The 21,126-nt window shown below is 49.2% G+C and overlaps 1 protein-coding gene across 6 annotated transcripts in view; it reads right to left on the bottom strand.

Annotated features, from left to right (window-relative positions):
- Positions 1-21,126, bottom strand: part of IRF8 (interferon regulatory factor 8) — a 93,858-nt gene that overhangs the window by 17,654 nt on the left and 55,078 nt on the right. For 2 of the 6 annotated variants that reach the window (XM_060129654.1, XM_060129656.1), the window contains exon 2: positions 568-742. In XM_060129654.1, coding sequence (XP_059985637.1) covers positions 568-741 — 174 coding nt within the window. In that variant the 5' untranslated portion in view covers position 742. Of the gene's footprint in view, positions 1-567; positions 743-1,331; positions 1,990-4,280; positions 4,355-21,126 lie in introns of those variants that run through there. The other 4 variants (XM_060129653.1, XM_060129652.1, XM_060129650.1 and 1 more) reach the window with 4 other exon arrangements.

Below are 21,126 nucleotides of genomic sequence, written 5' to 3'. Positions count from 1 at the left end.
TCTCAGTGCACGTGGTGGAACTACACAGCAGCTCGCTCCATGCTTGGGGTACTGATGATTCTCAAGGGAAGTGGACTAGTTTTAGACACCAGCTGCAGGTTCAGGACACCCACATGACCTGGTCCCAGAAGTGATGACAGATGGTGTCTCTCTCATCTGAGCTGACCCTACACTGCCAAGCAGAAGTAGCACCTCTGAAAGAATGAAGAATTAAACCTTTCCTAGAATTCTAAATGGAATTTAGGGGGCAGCCCCGGGGAAAAGGTCTCAGTGTAAAAGAAGTATTTTCTCTCTGTGTTTGCCAGTCCTCATGCAAAAGAAATGGTAGCGCAAGGGAAGAAAGTGCTCTGTTTTCCTCATCGGAAAATGCCAACAATATACAACATACCGGGAAAGTGGTTAAATCGTATGACAGGTGTACAATCACCTACTATATTTTTTGAGACACATTCGGCACTCATTTGTTTTAAAAAAAACTGGATTAACTTTCAAGCAAATAAGCAAGACATCAATCACTCAACAGCTGCACCAGGAGCTCACGATGTGGCAGGGAGGCCAAGCCACTACCTTGAAGATGGAGGCGTCCACTTCCTGGTTGTAATCCTGTTTGCCAGCGTGTTTCCAAGGGATCCGGAACATGCTCTTCTCGTCGTTCTCCCAGATCAGCCCTGGGTACATGGTACTGTCGATCTGCTCAATCAGCCATTGCCGCAGCCGCCGGCCGCCGTTGCGGTCACACATCCTTGGAAAGAGAAAACATAGCCTGTGAAATTACATAGCCGTCTAATTACTCACAGCACCCCAGGTACTCAACAGCCAAGCACTGCTAACAGGAAAATCAGAGGATCACGACACAGGTGCCAGCTTGGGGGAAACCCGTGGATCCAGGAACTCCGGGCCACCTGCTGTGAGAAGACAATGCCGGCTTCCAGGGCCTCCAACCCCGAATGGAAACTGAAAGCTCGCTGGGAAATCTGCAGCTGTGCCTCACAGATGTGGCCCCAACTAAGGCTCTGGCTGTGCTCTTTCCAGCTTTCACCCCCTGTTCTGTTTCACGCAAACACAGCCGCATCTGAGAGCATCACTCATCGTTCCATTTTTAGCAGGAGATGGGGGAAATCACTTTCACCTTTTCAGGTGCCCTCAATGAGCAGTCCATCGCTCTGAGAGCCAATTCCATGACTTAATGCCCCACTGGACCAGCATGCGTGAGCAAACATGACATTTGTGCTCTCCGAGAAACAAGAAATCCTCGAGGCTATCCCTTCTAGATTGCCCCTTCACAGCTGGTTTGGGAATGGGACCAAGCTGGGGTCCCATTCAGGTCTCACCATCTCTCAGCTGGGTGAGCCTGGATCGTCATTTAACCTCGGAGTGTCAGGTACGCTGGCTGACACACCAGGATAAGTGCAGATACCGGGCGTTGTCATGGTGAGGACTCAGACGACACATACACAGCACCTCACACAGTGCCTGGACCTGAGAAGATTCTCTTTAAACAACACATGTTACTACTGTCCCAACTTTCCTCCTCAGGAACTCTTATGACAAACTGGGAGATAGAGGACAAGAGTGAGGAAAAAAACCGCAGTGACAGAACAGAGCAAAGCTAGCCTCTCCCAGAATGCACAAGAATCTGGGGGCCTCAACACCCCGGGCGCCCAAAGACACCCTTGGGAAGAACATTCTAGCCAGAGCAGACAGCTTTCCCAACAGCACAGAGAAAGAGAGCGCGACCGTGCCGTATCGACTCACAGCCCACGTTTACAAGAACAGGGTGGAAATCCCCTAGGCGGTTGGACAGACGCCCACCCCAAAAAAATCAGCATTTCAGTTCTTCCGATTAAAATGTGACCGCTTCGGGCCAACGAATTTGAAACAATCACCAGTGACAAGACATAACGTCCCTAAGAACACGGTCACATCCAGAGCCATCCTGGTCCGTAAAGCAAGAAGTGTGTGTGTGTTTTGGACACTCCAGCCACCCCACAGATGGCTATGCGGTCGGAGAAGGGGTCCAGGTCCCAGGTAGCAGGAGAGGAGGTGAGGGCCCATGAGCGCCACCTGTAACTTTTTCATCCAATTAACTCCAGCTGCCCATTTGTGGATTCAAAAGGAGTGAAGCGTGTGAAATGGGAACTAGACTTCAATTTGGAAATTGTAGACCCCAGCGAAGGCTTTTCTCTAACTAGCCCTTGGGAAAGTCACCTGACCATCTCTCTGAGGCTCCTCATCGGCAAAGTGCATGGATCTCAGAAGTCCCAGAATTTGAAAACAGTCCCTCGTGTTTATAAACTGGAAGGGACAGATGTGGGAGGGACACCTGGTGAGAGAGATGAAACAACACCGCCACGCACCCCAGAAAATAACTTGGCAGGGCAGAGATTCCCACTGGGCTTTCCTGGAGGAAAGATGGAGCATCTCCCCTCACTTGAGGAAGGAGCTGTGTGGAGGAGGGCGAAAGGGGTCAGAACACAAAAGAAGGCTGGTGTCTGTGCATCTGTCGATTAAATGAAATGTCCCCACTCGTTAGCACTTTGCTCACCCCCTTAGTACAAAGTCCATAAACTGGAGTCCGTGCTCCAGGAGCCTCCTGAAATAAAAAGCAAAGTTTCGTTTGTACAGGCATTTTTCTAGAAAGCAGGTCAACACCTTCTCATCAGGATTTCTAACGGATTCATAACCCCCAAACTGTTAAGGACGAATCTCGTGGTGATTTATAAGAAGAAAAAAAAAAAAGGTAAGAGAATGGCATTGAGAGGAAGAGTGAGTCAGAGAACATGAAAATACTCTAGAAATCATCTAATCCAGCCCCCGCTTCATTCAAAAGACAAAACTCTGAGGCCCAGAGAGACATCCCAAGCTCCAAGGCCCCCAGCAGGATCTCATTTTACTCACCCTGCAGAGAAAAGCCACGGTTAAGTGAGAGGATCTCAGCACATGGACAGCTCACCTGAATTGTCACCGAAACCCCCCCCCCAAGATTCTAAGTGGCATTAAAAGCCTAAGATTCTCTTACAGTGTGATCCATAACGATTTACCGAACACTAACAAAATCCCACCAAATACAGAGCCAGGAAACGTTTATAAGCCCAGTCACATGTTTAAAACTTCCTCTTCCTTGATTTTTAGGTAATAATTCTCTTTATGGCCAAGTCCTATCTGGAGCTAATCTGCATTAGCTATAAATCGGCCGGGGATCAGGCTTCCCAGGCAGGAGGTGATAAGAGGCTGCCCTGGGCCCACCCAACCCGGATTCCAGGAAGGGCCTGAGAGGTGGTGCAGGTGCAGGACTCACCTTCCCCACGTCTCTCAGGGCGCCTGGTCATTTGCCCCGGACACCCATAAGACCCAAAGCACAAAAGCCATTTCTCCTTCTGGTTCCAATCTTGCTGAAATACCTAAACCTCTCCCAATTCTCTCGAGAGGAAACTGCATAATCTAAAAGGACTGTCATTCAAGGGCTGGCTCCTAACTTGGCTTTCAGAAAAGGTGGGTTACATCCCTCGTACGCTGGGGGGTAGTTTAAACTCTGGAAAATCCAGTCTCTAGTTTCCATCCACAAAGCACTCCGCCGCTCTGGGTAAGGAGCACACCTCACCTTAGAAAAGTCTGCCCTTTGCCCTGGGGCTCATGTTACACCAAAATGCTCTTTTAACCGTGAGCCCTAAGGAGACTTTCTTGCCAGGAACGACCGGGCTATTACGGAAGCAAAGTACCTCCACCCGCACTCAGAAATCTTACTTGTCATCGATGAGAATTTAAAAATCCAGCCCGCCCCGCTTCACAATCTAACCCCACCAGCGCGGCTGGACAAGAGGCAGTTTCACAGTTATGACTCCAGCCCGGTTCCAAGAGCAGGATTTGAGCGGGAAAGGAGCAGGTCTTATAACAAGGGGGTCAATATTTCCCCGCTTTGTACGAGCCATTCTAAAATTTTCCGTGCAAACCAGATTTTAAGAAAAACGAGATTATTTAAAGCATCAGCCAATCTCTGGGAGCAGCCGCACCTGGATGCTCGGTTCGGATTCAGGAGAAAACGAGGAGAGAGAAAACAGACCAAGACTGCACGGCCGCTGCCTCCGCGCCAGCCGACGTCCGCGCCCCCGGCCCGAGCTCCCAGCCCACCGCCTACCTGCGCCGCCTCCCGCCGTCCGCGCCCCAGGCCCCGGGCCCACCTGCGCCGCCCGCCGCCGCCCGCGCCCCAGGCCCACCTGCGCCCCCGGCCCAGGACCCCCAGCCCGCCGTCCGCGCCCCTGGTGCTCCAGCCAGCCGCCCACCTGCGCCGCCGCCAACCGTCTGCCGCCGCCCGCGTTCCCACGCCCGCCGCCGAGCTCCGGAGATGCGCCGCGGCCCCGGGCGCCCGCGCTAATTTAAGGCCGGGGGCGGGCCCGGCGCGCAGAGCGACGGCCGTGCCGGCCAATAGGCGCGGAAGGGCGGGAGGGGCCGCCCAATGGGAGCGCCGCGCCTGGCCCGCCTTCTTCGAAGCGTTCGGCTTTCCGAGAAATCACTTTGCTCGGAGGCGTCGGCGGCCGAACGGTCCGCGAGTCTTCCGGGGTTCGTTCCGGGGGTCCCGGGAGTGTCCGCAGGAATTCCCGAGGGCCGCGGGGGCCGTCCGTCGGCCCAGGTCAAGGTTAGGGCGGATGGTGGGTACCAGATGGCGTAAGTCAGGCCAGTTGGGGCTGAGGCAGGGGGTCAGATGGCGGAGGTCAGGGCTGTGCGGTGGATGGTGGGTGTCAGCTGGCCGAGGTCGGGGCCGAGGTGGAGGTCTGACAGCGCAGGTCAAGGCTGGGATGGTAGGGGCCCCGAGGTCGGTGCTGCACGCGGCCAGGGGTCCCCGCAGTGTGGCTCCCGCGCCACCACCATCTCTGCTAGTGTGGCCGAAGTTCCTGGAGCTGCTGTGGGCCAGCTGAAGACGTGTCTGAAACCACTGCCCTCTGAACATGGGAAATAAAAGCGGCAGTGTCTAGCTGTTAAGGCTAGAATGTCCAACTAGGGAAATTTTCATCATAAATTCTCTTCCCCAGAAAACATGGGTTGTGTTGAGAAGGGTCCCCTGTGTATCTGTGTCAGCGTCCAGCCTCTCCTGCATGTCAGCGGGCACTTACTGCAAACATGGGAGTGGAGTGGGGGAACAGAAATGAGAAACAAAGTCCTGGAAATGAAAAGAAGACTTGTTTTCCCATGTTCTGTTCTGGGGTAGCCTTAGAATAGAGAAAAGCGAGATTCTTCATTGACTTTTATGCCTAGTTGGTGAATCATACACAAGCAGCAGTGTTCATTGGGCCATTTTTTTCATTAGGCTTTTCAAGGACCTATGAAAAGGTGTGGGACTGAAAAAGAAATTTTATTAGGCCCCAAATGCAAAAAAATACACTGCAAATCTGAAGTGAATAAATATTCAAAGAAAGATCCCTGAAATATAACGTCAACGTCATAACTGTAATTTATTGATAAACATGTCATTATATTTGAAAACCATGTGTGAGTTAGAAATCACTTGGTAAGAATTTCCTAATACCATGATTCCCAGGCAGTCATGGCAATCATAAATTAAATGAGTACCCCATTGCCAAATAATTTCCAGTGAAAACTATTTTTTTAAAGCTTAAATTCTTTAAGAGTATTTAGACAATGTGGGAGTATTTTGATATGTTTGTTATGATGGGGGATAAGCAGCCTGAACTCAGAAGTTCTTACAACAGCCTGTATGTACGTTTATCCTCACCTCTTTCCACCTATGTGCCCCTTAAGCCTACCCAGATTTACTAACCTATAAACGCTGTCCACTGCACAATGATGTGTGATCAAATTTCCGCTCAACGCGCCACTTAAGTGAAAAGATAAGAGCAACAAGTATAGAGAAGTTGGTGGAAGGGTCCCAGCATATATTATTGGCAGTAGGTGTCACTATATACATGACAGGAACTGTTCACAGCACCCTGGCTTGCATTACAGCTGCTCCTGAAACCCTGTATTTTCAACGGGGTAATTCCTCGCTGCTGGGAACAACTGCTGACCTTATCTGCTTAGCTCTGCCCTTATGCAATGAGCACTTATCGAGCCACTACTGTGCGCTAGAGGCAGTGCCAAGGACAGGAAACGCAAACAACAAAGTACCCCTGGTCACTCCTTCCTCTTCAGTTACCTCCAGCATCTCCCACTCGTGGGAGAGCTCATCCTGATTTCCGCAGCAGCAGACTCACTCCCCTTCCTGCCTCCACCTCACGTCCCTGTTTATCCTACTCTTCGCTCCCCCAGCTTGAGCCTCTCCGTCGTACACTGGTTTCCCCGTGGCTGCCACGGCAGGTCCAGGTGCTCGTCCTGGCGTCTGAAAACCGTGCTCTCCCAGCCTTCTCTCTCCCCATCGTCCAGCAGGACCCCCTTCTGGAGACAGCAGCCTGTCACCACACTTAGAACAGCACGTTCTGGAGTCAGGCCCCTGTTCAAGTCTACGTGCCCTGACTCACTAAATGTGTGACCTTGAGCAAATGACTTAACCTTCCTAAGCCTCAGTTTCCTCATCCATGTAATGGCGTTGTTGATAATATTATGTTAAACGGTATGAAATCACCAATATTCAACTGTTTTTCCATCTACAGAAAGGACAGTTCCCTACGGGTCAACCTAATCATTCTTGCCTCTTAGGATTAGTGGGGACTGAGTGAGCTCTGTGGGTTGGGGCAGGTTGGCGACTAGGGAAGGGAACTGGTGAAAAGCTTTCCTAGGAGACAGTGTTTCCACTTTCGAGTCCCCACCTCTCCCTTCACACTTTCCAAGCCCAAGCATAGCAAGGGGGGTTCAGGAGAGCTCTGCAGCGTGTCTGCTGAGAGGACAGGTGTCAGCTCTCCTGAGAAAACCAAAGTCACCGACAGCAGGGCTCCGACTCCTGCCCTGGAAATCTACAGGACAACGGAGGCGCTTGGTGGTGGTACCAAGAACCCGTGTGCCCGTGTGCCCTCCTCCACATTCAAGCACCCTGAGATTACCTTAGGCACATATACTGTACACATCCCACCCGGACAAGCCAGGACACGCTCCCCACCTTAAGGTCGGCTGACCTTAACTCCATCGGCAACCGTGTTCCCCTTTGCCCCTGTAAGGTAACATATTCCCGGGGCCCGCAGGTTAGGCTGTGGGTGTCTTTAGGGGCCACTGTTCTGCCTGCCACACCCTTAACATCCACCTCAAGTCATCTTTCCTACTCCCGCCTTCACTGACCCTCATTTTCAAAACACCAGACTCCAGCCACACTGAAATCTTTCCAACATAATTTGGGACTTAATGTAGCCTTTGTGAACTATTTCACTGAACGCTTCTTTAGATGAAGGGTAAAATCTTATTCTGGTTCAGTACCCCTACTTAGCACAGCACTGAATTAGGGGTGCCTTACATAACAAGGGTAACTTCATTGCAAGATCTCAGGCGGAGCAACAGAAGAGGGGCTGGAAGCACAGCTGTTCATCTCTGTGCTCCAATATATGAGTTGGGGGTCTGAGGTGGGGTCTCCAAGAACACGTCCAAGTTCAGTGGGTCGCTAGGAGGACTCGGGGACGCAGCACAGCGCTGTCATCACAGCTGATCTATTACAGTGAGAGCATGCAGAGCACGATCAGCTCAGAGGCTGGGTAGGGGTTGGGGGGTGAAGTCCGGGGGAACCAGGCTCCAGCATCCTCTCTAGTGGGGTCGCACTGGACGCGCTAAATTCCCCCAGCCGTGAGCTGTGACAGCACGTGTGCAGCGTCGTCCATCAGGGATGCGTTAGAGCTTCAGCGCGCGGGGTCTTTATTCGGGGGGCCATTCACACGAGCACCCTCTGCCTGACGCGCACCCAAACCCCAGACTCGCAGGAGGACAGCAGGAGTCCGGCACCAACACCCCCGTCTGTACACACGGCCTAGGCACAGGGAGCCGCTCATCAGTCCTGGGAGGGGGGGACCCTCCCCAAATCCACCTTCCCAGACACTGGCTGAGGGCCGACCCTCGAAGGCGGCCCTTCTGGGGACCCCAGTCTCGAGCCTGCTGTGTTAACTCCTCTGCACGTGTTCCTAATTCTGAGGGGGCTTTTGACATGCAAAACCTGCGACACTCTTTGCAAAGGAGACCGTGGCTGTATTCATCAGGTGCATTTACCTGCCATTAACTAGGGTGGGCTGAGTTTTCTTGCGCTTCGCTAGGCTGGGGGCTCATAATTAAGGACAAAGGAGCCGCTGCAGGCCAGCTTTTGGAGGACGGTGGGAGTAAATCCGGATCAGGTGGGGTGCCGAGTCTTCCAGGGAGGGGTCTCTCTCCCCCTGGGAACGCCTTGTCCTCCCAGCCCCAGCACGCAGGCTCACTTCGTCAGATACCAAACATGCAGGAGTGGAAGCTCTTTTTCCTCTCTTGGGCTTTAACGTTCCCAATTTCATCTGCTCTCTGGATTGGCCACCGTGCTTCGCAGTGCCTGCTGGCTCCCGCCTCTGTCAGCCACGTGGATCTCAAGAGGCCTCTGGTTTTCCCCTCTCCCCCAGTCTGACCCAGTGTCCTCCAAGTACAACTCGTAGGAAACGCAAATTGTGGAAATTCCTGCAGATTGCATACTTCCACAGGAGGCTAATAAAGGACGACCCTAATGGAATCGAGCCCCTTCGACATGTCGTGTTGACTCTAAATTGAAGTTTCCGCTTAAGACGGCGCCGGCGCGGCGAGACGAGACTACTGAGGCGGTCATTAACTGCAAGACGTGGCACTGACGCTGCAGCTGTGACCAGGCACAACTCAGAGAACCAGAGAGAGAGGCCCAAGAAACAGGGAGTAATGAGAGGTCTATCTGTCAGCAGATCACCGACCTGCACAGGTAAGAGAGGCTTTGAAGAATATCACTGCAATGGGGTCAGGGCAGCCGGTAAGTCAGAAATTCAGAGCAGATGAAACAGGACATCTGCGAAGAAATAAGCTCACAGTCAAGAAGGTAACAGGGTTGGGGATGGCAGTGATGTAGGCAACTGTTTCTTAAACAGGACAGAGAAATTACTAACCAGAAAAGAAAAGCTAGATAGACTGGACTTCATTAAATTCAGAGCTTGTGTTCATTAAAAGACAGCATGCAGAGTGCAGAGGCAAGCGAAAACCGGGAGGAGATAATGCCAACACACGTTTCCAAGGAAAAAACTTACACCCAGACATAAAAAGAAATCCTATGACTCAATAAGAAAAAAGATTCCATCCTAAATTCTCAGGCAGAGGTAGTTTACTGCATGGATCCTTGCAGATATTTTAAGTTAGCGCAATAGGAACTGTGGCTACTACAGGAATGCACTTTGCTCATATTCGAGTCGTGGCGATGTTTAATTATCCGCTTGGCTGTTATGGGAAAATTCTCAGCTGTAACTGGGGGTTGTTGCTGTAGCAGTGTATTGCCCGTACACTTCTGTCTCCAGTGGGTTTTTATGTGCCAAGTTTTCATAGCCTTGAGCCTGGGCAAGTGCTTTAGGCTTTTTAAAAGAAACGTAATCGAACTGCACAAAGCTGACCAGTTTTTTGTGTTTTTAATTTATTTTATTTATTTTTGGCTGCGTTGGGTCTTCGTTGCTGTGTGCGGGCTTCCTCTAGTTGTGGTGAGCGGGCGCTGCTCTTCGTTGCGGTGCACGGGCTTCTCACTGAGGTGGCTTCTCTTGCTGCGGAGCACGGGCTCTAGGCGCACAGGGTTCAGTAGTTGTGGTACATGGGCTCAGTAGTTGTGGCTTGCAGGCTCTAGAGCTCAGGCTCAGTAGTTGTGGCACACGGGCTTAGTTGCTCCGCGGCATGTGGGATCCTCCCGGACCAGGACTCGAACCCGTGTCCCCAGCATTGGCAGGCGGATTCTTAACCACTGCACCACCAGGGAAGCCCCTAGAGCCGATCAGTTTTGAGAGATCATTAATGTCCTTGAAGTCATTTTTGTGGGTGCAAAACAAATGGTAAATTTGAATTGGTCCCTCTTATAAGAGTTTGCAATCAAGTCTGCTGAACTTACGAAGTTATGCCCTTGCCCTGATTTTATATACTCATGTCCATCAATAAATATTGTGATACTTGAATTAAAAAAGAAAATAGGAAGACTGAACAGCCACTGCACTAACCAAAGAGCCAAGAAGCACATGAAAAGATGATGAAGGACTTCCCTGATGGCGCAGTGGTTAAGAATCCACCTGCCAATGCAGGGGACACGGGTTCAATCCCTGGTCCGCGGAGATCCCACATGCCGCAGAGCGACTAAGCCCTTGCACCACATCTACTGAGCCTGTGCTCTAGAACTCGTGAGCCACAACTACTGAGCCCACGTGCCACAACTACTGAACCCTGCGCGCCTAGAGCCTGTGCTCCACGGCAAGAGAAGCCACTGCAATGAGAAGCCCGCGCCCCGCAACGAAGAGTAGCCCCCGCTGACACAACTAGAGAAAGCCCACACGCAGCAACAAAGACCCAATACAGCCATAAATAAATAAAAGTTTTTTAAAAAAAGAAAAGAAAAGAAGGAGGCAGCAGGAATCCATGCGCTCACACCAAAACACAGAGGCGGGCACATCGAGGATGAGGAGAAAATTCTTCCTCGGTCCTTCACCCAAGACTAACTTTTTAACCTCACTGTTTAGAAAACGTACGCATGCAGGGTATGCTGAGTAATCAGGAGGGATGGAGAAGAGGAACCGTATGTCCTCTCTGAGGAAGCCTGGGGCCACTGAGTGGGGAAGATGGGACAGGTGCACAAATCACGATAATTCAAAGCAAAATATACTTGTGGTTAGAAGGCTCTGCGTGGGGCCAGCGAGGCGGGAATCCAGAGGGACAGAGAAGGACACACAGACGCAGTGCGCTTGGAGAGCACTGTAACAGAGCAGGACCCTCGGAGGCCGTCCCAGAATAGACCCCACCATGTCCTCCACCTGCCTTTGGTCTGTAGAAAACTTCAGTCAAAGGATACATTTAATCAGAGAAGTGAGAAAGCGTAGAAAGAAAGGAAAACAGTCAAGCAAGAGAAAATAACAATACTTTAGCCATTAAACAAAGTCAAGGACCTTTAGCTCCTCCTCGAGGACTAGAGATGATACTCTGCGCCATGTCCTGGGAGCTGTTTGGGCAGGTACTGAAACCTCCACCAAGTGGAAGAAGTTAACTGTGTGCCGCCCACGAGCACGTGGACCCCAGACCGGTTGCAACCAGCAGGTTGAGGAGGCTGACTCCCGATGACCTCACCACCAGCCAATCAGAAGAAGGTCCGCGAGCTGACCACGCCCTCCTCCTTGACTCCTCACTACCCGCTCCAGGGCGGGACACAGTCTTGAGAGTGCTGGCCCGCTGCGGGGGCCCCCCTTTGCCTGGCAAATTTCTACTTCACCCAAACTCTGTCTCGTAGATTTGCTCCAGCACCGGTGCACAGAGGCCGAATTTCGGCAACATTGTCCACGAAGCTCCTCCCTGGTGCTTCCAGACCATCAGGCAGGGCGGGCGGCTGGCCAGCAGCATTCCACCCCGCCAAACAAACACAGAAACTAAGATGCAGCGAGGCAACGGGAGCCGAGGAGGAGGAAACGCAGGTTCTCCGGTGTGAAGGAAGCGGGGGCTTACCCCCTGCATGGAACTCACCACCACCAACCCTCCACCCCCAACCCGCCGGAACATGCAAGAAAGGCTTCGTGGGGGAAGCAGCATTTGCAATGGGTCTTAACGGTTGAGAAAGGCTTTTCACAGGTGGAGGAAGAAAAGACCAAAGCAGGAGAAAGACTCGTGCCAGGGACCCGTGGGCCATGTGGGCGGGCGGGGCGTGGAAAGCCTCATGTCCTTCTTGGAACCGAAGGTGCCTCCTGCGTAGAAGAGCAGTGTCACCACGAACACACTGAGCATGCCAGGGGACAGGCGTGTCCCCACGGGCGGTGTCCACCTTCGAGCTAGGAGAGTAAGGGACGAGCTGGGGGGAGGGGGCGTGCTGGGCGGGCTCCTGAGCGGGGCTGGGACACAGACGAGGCGTCCCTTGGGAAGGTCCCCAGGCTCGATCACAGGGAGCCTCTGCGACACCTTCGTGGCGGGCTGTCGACAGTACAGAAGGACACACAGTGTCACTGAGAAAACGTTTCATGGGCAGTGGGTCTCCCTGGCCATGGCCCTGGGGGTCTCCAGGGTGGCAGCTCCCCTTCCTGGTCGCCCTTCCTCCCGCCATGGCAGGTCTCCCAAACACAACAGACTCTGTGCAGCAAACAATAATCTTTCATATCCTCAATTTTTTTAAATGTGATTTTAATTCTGTGCCCCTTAATAAACACTACACAAATTCCACAGCAGAAAAAATTTAAAACGCTTTGCCTCTGCAGTAGCCAAGCATCCCAAATGCCACCTGGGTCAACCTTGTGAAAGTGCTAAAATCCACTGCAGGGCACACTTGAAAACGGTGCATTTTTACGGCGTGTGCATTCTAACTCAATAAAAAGAAATGGGCTTCCCTGGTGGCCCAGTGGTCGCGAGTCTGCCTGCCAATGCAGGGGACACGGGTTCGAGCCCTGGTCTGGGGAGATCCCACATGCCGCGGAGCAACTGGGCCCATGAGCCACAACTACTGAGCCTGCGCGTCTGGAGCCTGTGCTCCGCAACAGGAGAGGCCGCGACAGTGAGAGGCCCGCGCACCGCGATGAAGAGGGGCCCCTGCTCGCCGCAACCAGAGAAAGCCCTCGCACAGAAACGAAGACCCAACGCAGCCAAATAAATAAATAAAACGAATTTATTAAAAAAAAAGATTAAAAAAAATAATATTAAATTAAAAAAAATAAAAAGAAATGAAGAAAAACCAACATAAAGTAGTGGGCCTGGGAATGGAAGCGTTTCAAACTCAGTATGGTCGATTTCTAGCTACTGTGCTATTTCAGAAAAATTATAATGTTCAAACTAAAATCACCAAAATTTTACTTTGCCTAAATTGTTGAATGACATGGTTTTCACCCAAGGTTTTCCACTTCTCTCTTCTGGTTTTGACTGGAGGAAATTTAAAAATTATGTCATCCCTAGGCATTGAAGTTGCCTGTCTGCCCACCACGTAGATATCATCAGGAGAGGATGACGAAGAAAAAAGAGAAGAGAAAACGCGAGGGACCTCGGGACAGAGAGGGTGGGCAGACAGCCTCGAGGAGGTGACATTTAAGTTGGGACCCGAGAGCAGAGAAGTCGGGCGTCCCGGAGGCTGAAGTCAGGTGGGTGAAAGGTATTTGGAAACTACAAGACTTCCAGCCAGCTCCGACCCAGCAGAGGCTTCCAGTGTCTCGGGAGAAGTGGCAGGGAGTGTGGGTGTTGAACTTGAGACAGCTACATGAAGTAGACGAGCCTGGAGCTGAGATGCGCTGTCCCAAGCACTGCGGGAGTTTCCTCCTGCCAAAAAAGCCTTTAGTACGTTTCACGCTGTAGGATGTATGTGGGAGAGATTTTTGACTCATGTCCACTCAGTGCTTTCCCGATTAGATAATGTTTGAGAGTAAAAAAAAAAAAGGTCAGTCCTCACCATAACTTAATCCTGTTCAGAAGCTCTTTTGGGGGCGGGGGTGGGGGGAGGCGTTATTTTCAATTTGCAAGCCAAGAATACAAGCAAGTTACAGCAGCAAAAACCATGAAAAAGTGAGATTTGGACAGGAAAGCTCAGTAATCCTCTAGGAAGGTCACAAGGGTTCTTACCCTTTCCAGTGTGCTGTGGGCTCCCTAGTGAGTTGAATGGTGATCCCGCCAAAGAGATACGGCCCCGGGCTAAGCCCCAGGACCTGGGAACGTGATCTTATTTGGAAAAGGGGTCTTTGTAGATGTAATTAAGCTAAGGATCTCAAGGTGAGACAACCCTGGATTTAGAGTGTCCTTCTAAGAAGAGAGGACTCACCACTGCAGAGGGAAGCAGAGATGGGAGTGACAGCAGCCCCAAGCCAAGGACCACCCAGGGGTGAGGCAGCCACCAGAAAGAAAGCACAGAATCAATTCCCCTCCAGAGCCTGCGACACCCTGACTTCAGACTTGCGGCCTCCAGAGCTGTGAGCGAATACATTTCTGTTGTTTTAAGCCCCCCACTTTTTGGTGATTCATTAAGCGTCCACAGGAAACTGATACAGATTCCCTAGCGATCAAGAACGTTTCTGAAATGCGTATATAATGAAATGCACAGGATTGGGAAAAAAAAAAAAAAAACAGTTTACTGACCTCTGCGTCTCTCTCTCTGGTAACTGAAGACACCCCAGGAACCCGGATAACTAGACAAGTTCCATGTATCAGAATTCCTTAAGAAGAGCCACTGGCCCGGCGAGGGGCCACCTGTCACTGGCAGCCATGTACGCATTCCGCCATGGAAACAGTGGGGTCCTGAGGCTTCCTCCCCAGGACACTCAGACTAAAATGTAATTCCAAACTTCAGTGCCAAGTGACTAAGGTGGAATGTGAAACCCTGAACAATGACTTCTAATAGGGCTAAAGAAATACAAAACATTTCTGTTAAACATCTTCTATTTAACTTCCTGGTAAAAGACACTAGAGCACTGCGCCACCTTTATTTCAGGGAATGGGTACAAAGCTGGCTCTTCAAGGGGCCCAGGTGGCCTCCAACCCAGGATCCGCTCAAGTCCTAACTGTGCCTACAGTGACTCTATACAGCCTGCTGTGGGTCCGCACTCCTCGCCACACAATGGGATCCAATCCTCATAATCGGGGTGGGGGGGGAAGCATTGTGATGACCTGTCTCTCAACAAATACTGTTTTGCTTCCAAAATAGTCAAGATAATATTCAAGTGACCCTAAAATCACCACTGCATTCAGAAACCCAAAAGGACTAAAAGTGTTACCATCAAATCACAGTGTCCCCTGGTCTGCATACTTAGCAGGAGGACTGGTCGCCCGTTGACCTTGGTCAAACACTTGGGAAGATCGTTAGTTCGGAGAAAAAGAGAGAATGTCCAGAAACAATCACCAGAGTCAGCACAAAATCAAACTCCAGAAGCCTCATCCCCTTCAGCACTTTCCCCTCCTCACCTCCAGAGAGCCACAGCCTCAAGGCACCCCATAACCCTTCCTGTGACCTCCAGACCAGGTGGGCAGGAGAGCCTGCCACATACTGAGTGAGGCTCACTTGCAGTAATGGGGTGGACAGAACCCAAGAATGGCCCCCAATGTTTCCCACCCTAATCCCTGGAGCTATGAAGGTGATGAGATCTCACACCCTGATTATGTTATGTTACATGGCAGAAGGAATTTTACAGGTGTAATTAAGGAAATCGGTTGACCTTGAGTGAATCGAAAGGGAGATTATCTGGGTGAGTCTAATCTAATCACACGAGCCCTTAAAAAGCAGAGCGTTTTCTCCAGCTGGTAGCAGAAGGGGAAGTCAAAGGGTCAAAGCATGAGGGGGCCACACGGAAAGCATAAGAAGGGATGTGGGTGGTATCTGGGAGCAAAGACTGGTCCCGGCTGACATCCAGCAAGGAAACGGGGGCCCTCAGTCCTACAGCCGCAAGGACCCAAAGTCAGCCAACAGCCTGCGCGAGCTTAGAAGCACAGCTTTCCCTAGTCGAGCCTCCAGATGAGAACGCAGCCTCGCTGACACCCTGACTGCAGCCCGTGACACCCTGAGCAGAGAACCCAGTTGGGTCCATGTGGACTTCTGACCTACAGAACCAAGATGACAAATGGGTGTTGTTGAAAGTCACTAAGTTTCTGGCAACTTGTTATCCAGCAGTAGGAGACTGACACAAGTAACATTCCATCAAGCGTGCTAGCTGCTTGGCCAGCTGGAACTGGTAAATTCACACGGCAAGGGAGCAGCAAAGAGTCCACACAGCACCAGTTACCGCCAGGCCCTGTCCACTCCCATTTTGCCCAATAGGGCAGCCACTAGCTACCTATGGACACTGAGCGTTTGAAATGTGGCTGGTATGAACTGAGATGTAAAACACACTAGGGCTTCCCTGGTGGCGCAGTGGTTGAGAGTCCGCCTGCCGATGCAGGGGACACGGGTTCGTGCCCCGGTCCGGGAAGATCCCACATGCCGCGGAGCGGCTGGGCCCGTGAGCCATGGCCGCTGAGCCTGCACGTCCGGAGCCTGTGCTCCGCAACGGGAGAGGCCACAGCGGTGAGAGGCCCGCGTACCGCAAAAAAAATAAATAAATAAAAAATAAAACACACTAGATTTTGGAGATTCAGTACATGAAAAAAAGAATGTAAACTATTTCTTTAATACTTTTTATATTGATTGCATGTTGAATTGATAATATTAGGAATCTATTGGGATAAATGAACTATATTATTAACATTGATTTCACCTGTTTCTTTTTAGTTTTGGGTTTTTTTTTTTCTTTTTAGTTTTTCAATGCGACTTCGAGAAAATTTTAAATTAGGCCTAGCGATCACGTTGTATTTCCACTGGACAGTGCTGATCTAGGTATTATCTCCTGTAATCCTCCCAGCTCCCCTGTGAGGTGGGTGCTACGCTGTGGTTCAGAGGAAAAAACTGAGACTTTGCAGAATAAATTGTTCAATGTCAGAGGGTGAGGGAGTGAACCAGGGATGAGAACCGGGGTTATCAGAGCCCAAAGCCCATTCTCCCACAGCTTGGTGGGCTACTCTCTCAAACGACAACAAAAGTCTGCATTTTCAGCAGAGGCCACTAATGTCTTAAACCAAACAAAGTGGCTACAGATGCGGACAAAACCATAAGCCGATCTATTTAGGGAAGTACTTTGGGGTGGAGGGAGAGCTTTCACCGCCATTCAGATTCTACTCTAGGAACGGACTCTGATAAGCCCAGGGAACTGGATCTTTGAAATGAGTGATGAAGCAGTCATTAGGGAAATTTAGGGGTTCTTGGTCTCCTTCTCCATGATATCCAAGGACATGTTATAAGAAAAAAAAAAGGTTAGGGAATTCCCTGGTAGCCCAATGGTTAGGACTCTGCACTTTCACTGCCAAGGTTGTGGGTTCGATCCCTGGTCAGGGAACTAAGATCCCACAAGCCACATGGTGTAACCAAAAAAATTTTTTTTAATTAAAAAGAAAAGAAAAGAAAAGAAATGTTGTTAAATGTCCATCGACAGATGAATGGATAAAGAAGATGTGGTACATATATACAATGGAATACTACTCAGCCATAAAAAAGAACGAAATAATGCCATTTGCAGCAACGTGGATGCAACTAGAGCTTATCATACTAAGTGAAGTAAGACAGAAAGAGAAAGACAAATATCATATGATACCACTTATATTTGGAATCTAAAATATGACACAAATGAATCTGTCTATGAAACAGGCTCACCAACATAGACAAGAGAGTTGTGGTTGCCAAGGGGGAGGGGTGGGGGAGGGATGGAGTAGCAGTTTGGGATTAGCAGATGCAAACTATTATATATAGAATGGATAAACAACAAGGTCCTTCTTTAGAGCACAAGAAACTATATTCAATATCTTATGATAAACCATAATGGAAGAATATGAAAAAGAATATATATATATAACTGAATCACTTTGCTGTACAGCAGAGATTAACACAACACTGTAAATCAGCTACACTTCAATTTAAAAAAAAGAAAGAAAGGTTATGATCCATACAACATGATCCATTTTTATAAATGCCTTTTATAAGCCTTAGCATTTGAACTACAAATAAAGAAGTTAACTGTACCAGTTATCTTTTTCTTTTTAATTTATTTATTTTTGGCTGCGTTGGGTCTCCGTTGCTGCACGTGGGCTTTCTCTAGTTGTGGTGAGCGGGGGCTACTCTTCGCTGCGGTGCACAGACTCCTCATTGCGGTGCCTTCTCTTGTTGCGGAGCACAGGTTCTAGGTGCCCGGGCTTCAGGAGTTGTGGCTCGCGGGCTCTAGAGCTCAGGCTCAGCAGTTGCGGTACATGGGCTTAGTTGCTCTGCGGCATGTGGGATCATCCCAGACCAGGGCTCGAACCCATGTCCCCTGCACTGGTAGGCAGATTCTTAACCACTGTGCCAACCAGGGAAGCCCATGACTGTTATCTTGATGTAAGTTCTACCCAATATCCTTCCAATCGCCCAAAACAAAAATTGCATAGAAGCCTGCCCGTCAGGGGCATATGCTGCCTCTTCGTCCCACTATGGATACAGTCTAGGAACAGAAAGGGAAGTGGTGGGGCTTCCCTGGTGGCGCGGTGGTTGAGAGTCTGCCTGCTGATGCAGGGGACACGAGTTCGTGCCCCGGTCCAGGAAGATCCCACATGCCACGGAGCGGCTGGGCCCGTGAGCCATGGCCGCTGAGCCTGTGCGTCCGGAGCCTGTGCTCTGCAACGGGAGAGGCCACAACAGTGAGAGGCCCGTGTACCGCAAAACACACACACACACACACACACACACACACACACACAAAAGAAAGGGAAGTGGTGGCCTGTGTCCCAGCAACATATAGAAAACCAGCAGGATGCAGTCCTTCCATCTCCCTAAAGGCCAGTCCCTCGAGGGATCGGGGGCCAGGGGTCACCCTTGACACCAGGAGAAACTGAGGGTTACTTCAGGAAGTGGTGATTTAAGGATGTGGCCCAGTCCCTCATAATCACCCACTGTTCATCCATTTCCACTCTATCTACTGATCCCAAGACACTTGTCGTGTTTCACACTTCTAGTGTCCCGTTTCAATTTATATTCAATTTGCACTCCTTCCTAGCAAATGTTGATCCATTTACAATTCAGTGTTTATTGTGTCAAGGATGCTGAGTTCCAAATTCCTCCCTTGGAAAGGCTGTTATTGTAATTGCCATGCCTATCATCAAGGATGCAAAGATCTGCCAAACACACCACCTCCCAGAAGGCCTCCTGGGATTGTTCCTGGGGTGGAGGTCAGGGGAGGCGGGATGGTGTTGGTAGGGGGATCTCCAGGATCATGTTTTGAAATCCATTCTAGACTTGTTTTTGCTATTGACATGTGACACTCACTGTTACTTCTCAAAAAATCTTGCTCCAAAGATGCTGACCTCGCTAACATGGACTGTGGCCCCAGCAAGGAACTAGGGTCCTTCCTGCTCATCCCGGGATAGGCGGAGCGTGACCTGGGGGGAATGTGCTTCCTTCTGAGTCACAAGACCAAACTGGGGTGACTGTGGGTCGGGAAAGACAAACACCCCACTCAAGTCCCAAGAGCTTGATGAGCAGATTATCATTTTTCTTACACTGGAGATGAACTGAAATCCTTTGTTTTAAAAGTTATGGCTCTGCCTTTGAGCCTCTGTGTATTTTAATTTTTATCAAGGGTTTTTACCTGCCAGCATCTCGTATGGCTAACTTTGGGTGCGTTAGCCTGAGTCCATCCTCTGCTTAAGATTAGAAGCAAGGCGCTTGAATTCCCTAGACCCACTCCTCCCCCCACCTCCCCCGTGTGCTGCCTTTTAAAAATTGATTATCTGACGTGTACACACACGTTCATAGCAGCACAATTCATAATAACCAAAAGGCAGAAACAAGCCAAATTGTTCATCGACGGACAAAGGGATAAACAAATGTGGTCTGCGCATATAACTAAATATTTTTCAGCCTTAAAAAGGAAGGAAATTCTGACACACTACATCGTGGATGAACCATAAGTACATTATGCTAAATGAAAGAAACCAGACACAGAAGGACACACACAGTCTGATTTCACTTATATGAGGCATAAACGATAGGCAAATTCGTAGGGACAGAAAACAAAATAGTGCTTTCCAGGGGCTGGGGGAGGTGGAAGGGTGAGTCAGGGTTTAATGGGGGCAGAGTTTCAGCTGGAGAAGATGGAAAAGTTCTGGAGACGGATGGTGGGTGATGGCTGCACAACAGCGTGGATGTACTTAATGCCACTGAACTGTACACGTAAAAGTAGTTAAAATGGTACGTTTTATGTTATGTATATTTTACCACAATAAAAAAATTTTAACACTTTCGGCAACAGGAAAAGATGAATGAGATGCACTCTTTGAATGATAAATATTAACCTTATGACAATGAAAACTTTCCAATTCTGAAATGTTGAATGAGCAGCTAACCAAGGAATGTAGGATGGGGGAAAAAATCAAATTGCTATTTCCTTGAACATGTGTAGAAAAAAACTGGATGTTAATATATATATTTTGAATGTAAAAATATATTTTAAAATATGTGTAAAAAATTTTTGAGGAGTTGAGAAAAAATATAAAGATCACTTTCCATGTGAGGCTGTAAACTGCTTGTTGACACTTTACTGATTGCTTTGTTTCCCTGATGTTCACTATGGATTTAATTTAGGGCAGCTCCCCACTCAAACTGGTTTTACGCTTTATAAAGATAAAAGATACTGGTAGGAAATTTCCACGCTGTAGAAAAGCATAAGGAAAAAAAATTTAATTCCCTGAAATTAAATCACTCAATATAAATACCATCAACATTTGGATAACACCTTTCCAAACCCCTTGCTATTCTAATGGTTGGAGGTAGGTAGATTAGCTGGACAGATTAGATTAGCTGGATAGATAAATGATTGATGGATGGATAGATAGATAGATTAGAAGGATAGATAAATGACTGATGGATGGCTAGATAGATTAGAAGGATAAATGACTGATGCATGGATAGACAGATTAGAAGGATAGATAAATGACTGATGGATGGATGGATAGATTAGAAGGATAGATAAATGATTGATGGATAGATAGGTAGATAATGAATGGACAGATGATGGAGAGATAGCTAGATTAAATTTACACAAATACAATCATTATAGTTTCCCTTTTTTTACTCAGCAAAACATTGTATAGATCATTCCATGTTAAGGAATATATATATCTTCAGAATATATGATGATAAAAGAATTCATCCAGAAGACGTAACAATCCTAAATGTGTATGCACCTAAAAACAGAGAATCAAAATACGTGAATAAATAAACAATAGAAATGAAAGGAGAGAAGGCCAAATTCTAAAATTATACTTTGGGGAATTCCCTGGTGGTCCAGTGGTTAGGACTTGGGGCTGTCACTGCCGGGGCCAGGGTTCGATCCCTGGTCAGGAAACTAAGATCCCGCAAGCCATGGAGCATGGCAAAAAATAAAAATTATACATAATGACATAAACACTCTCAGAAACTGATCAAATAAGTAGACAGAAAATCACCAAGAATATAGAAGACCTGAACAACAC

This window comes from Lagenorhynchus albirostris, chromosome 19, assembly GCF_949774975.1.
Source record: "Lagenorhynchus albirostris chromosome 19, mLagAlb1.1, whole genome shotgun sequence".
NCBI lineage: Eukaryota > Metazoa > Chordata > Mammalia > Artiodactyla > Delphinidae > Lagenorhynchus > Lagenorhynchus albirostris.
This window is presented reverse-complemented; position numbering and strand designations above follow the sequence as displayed.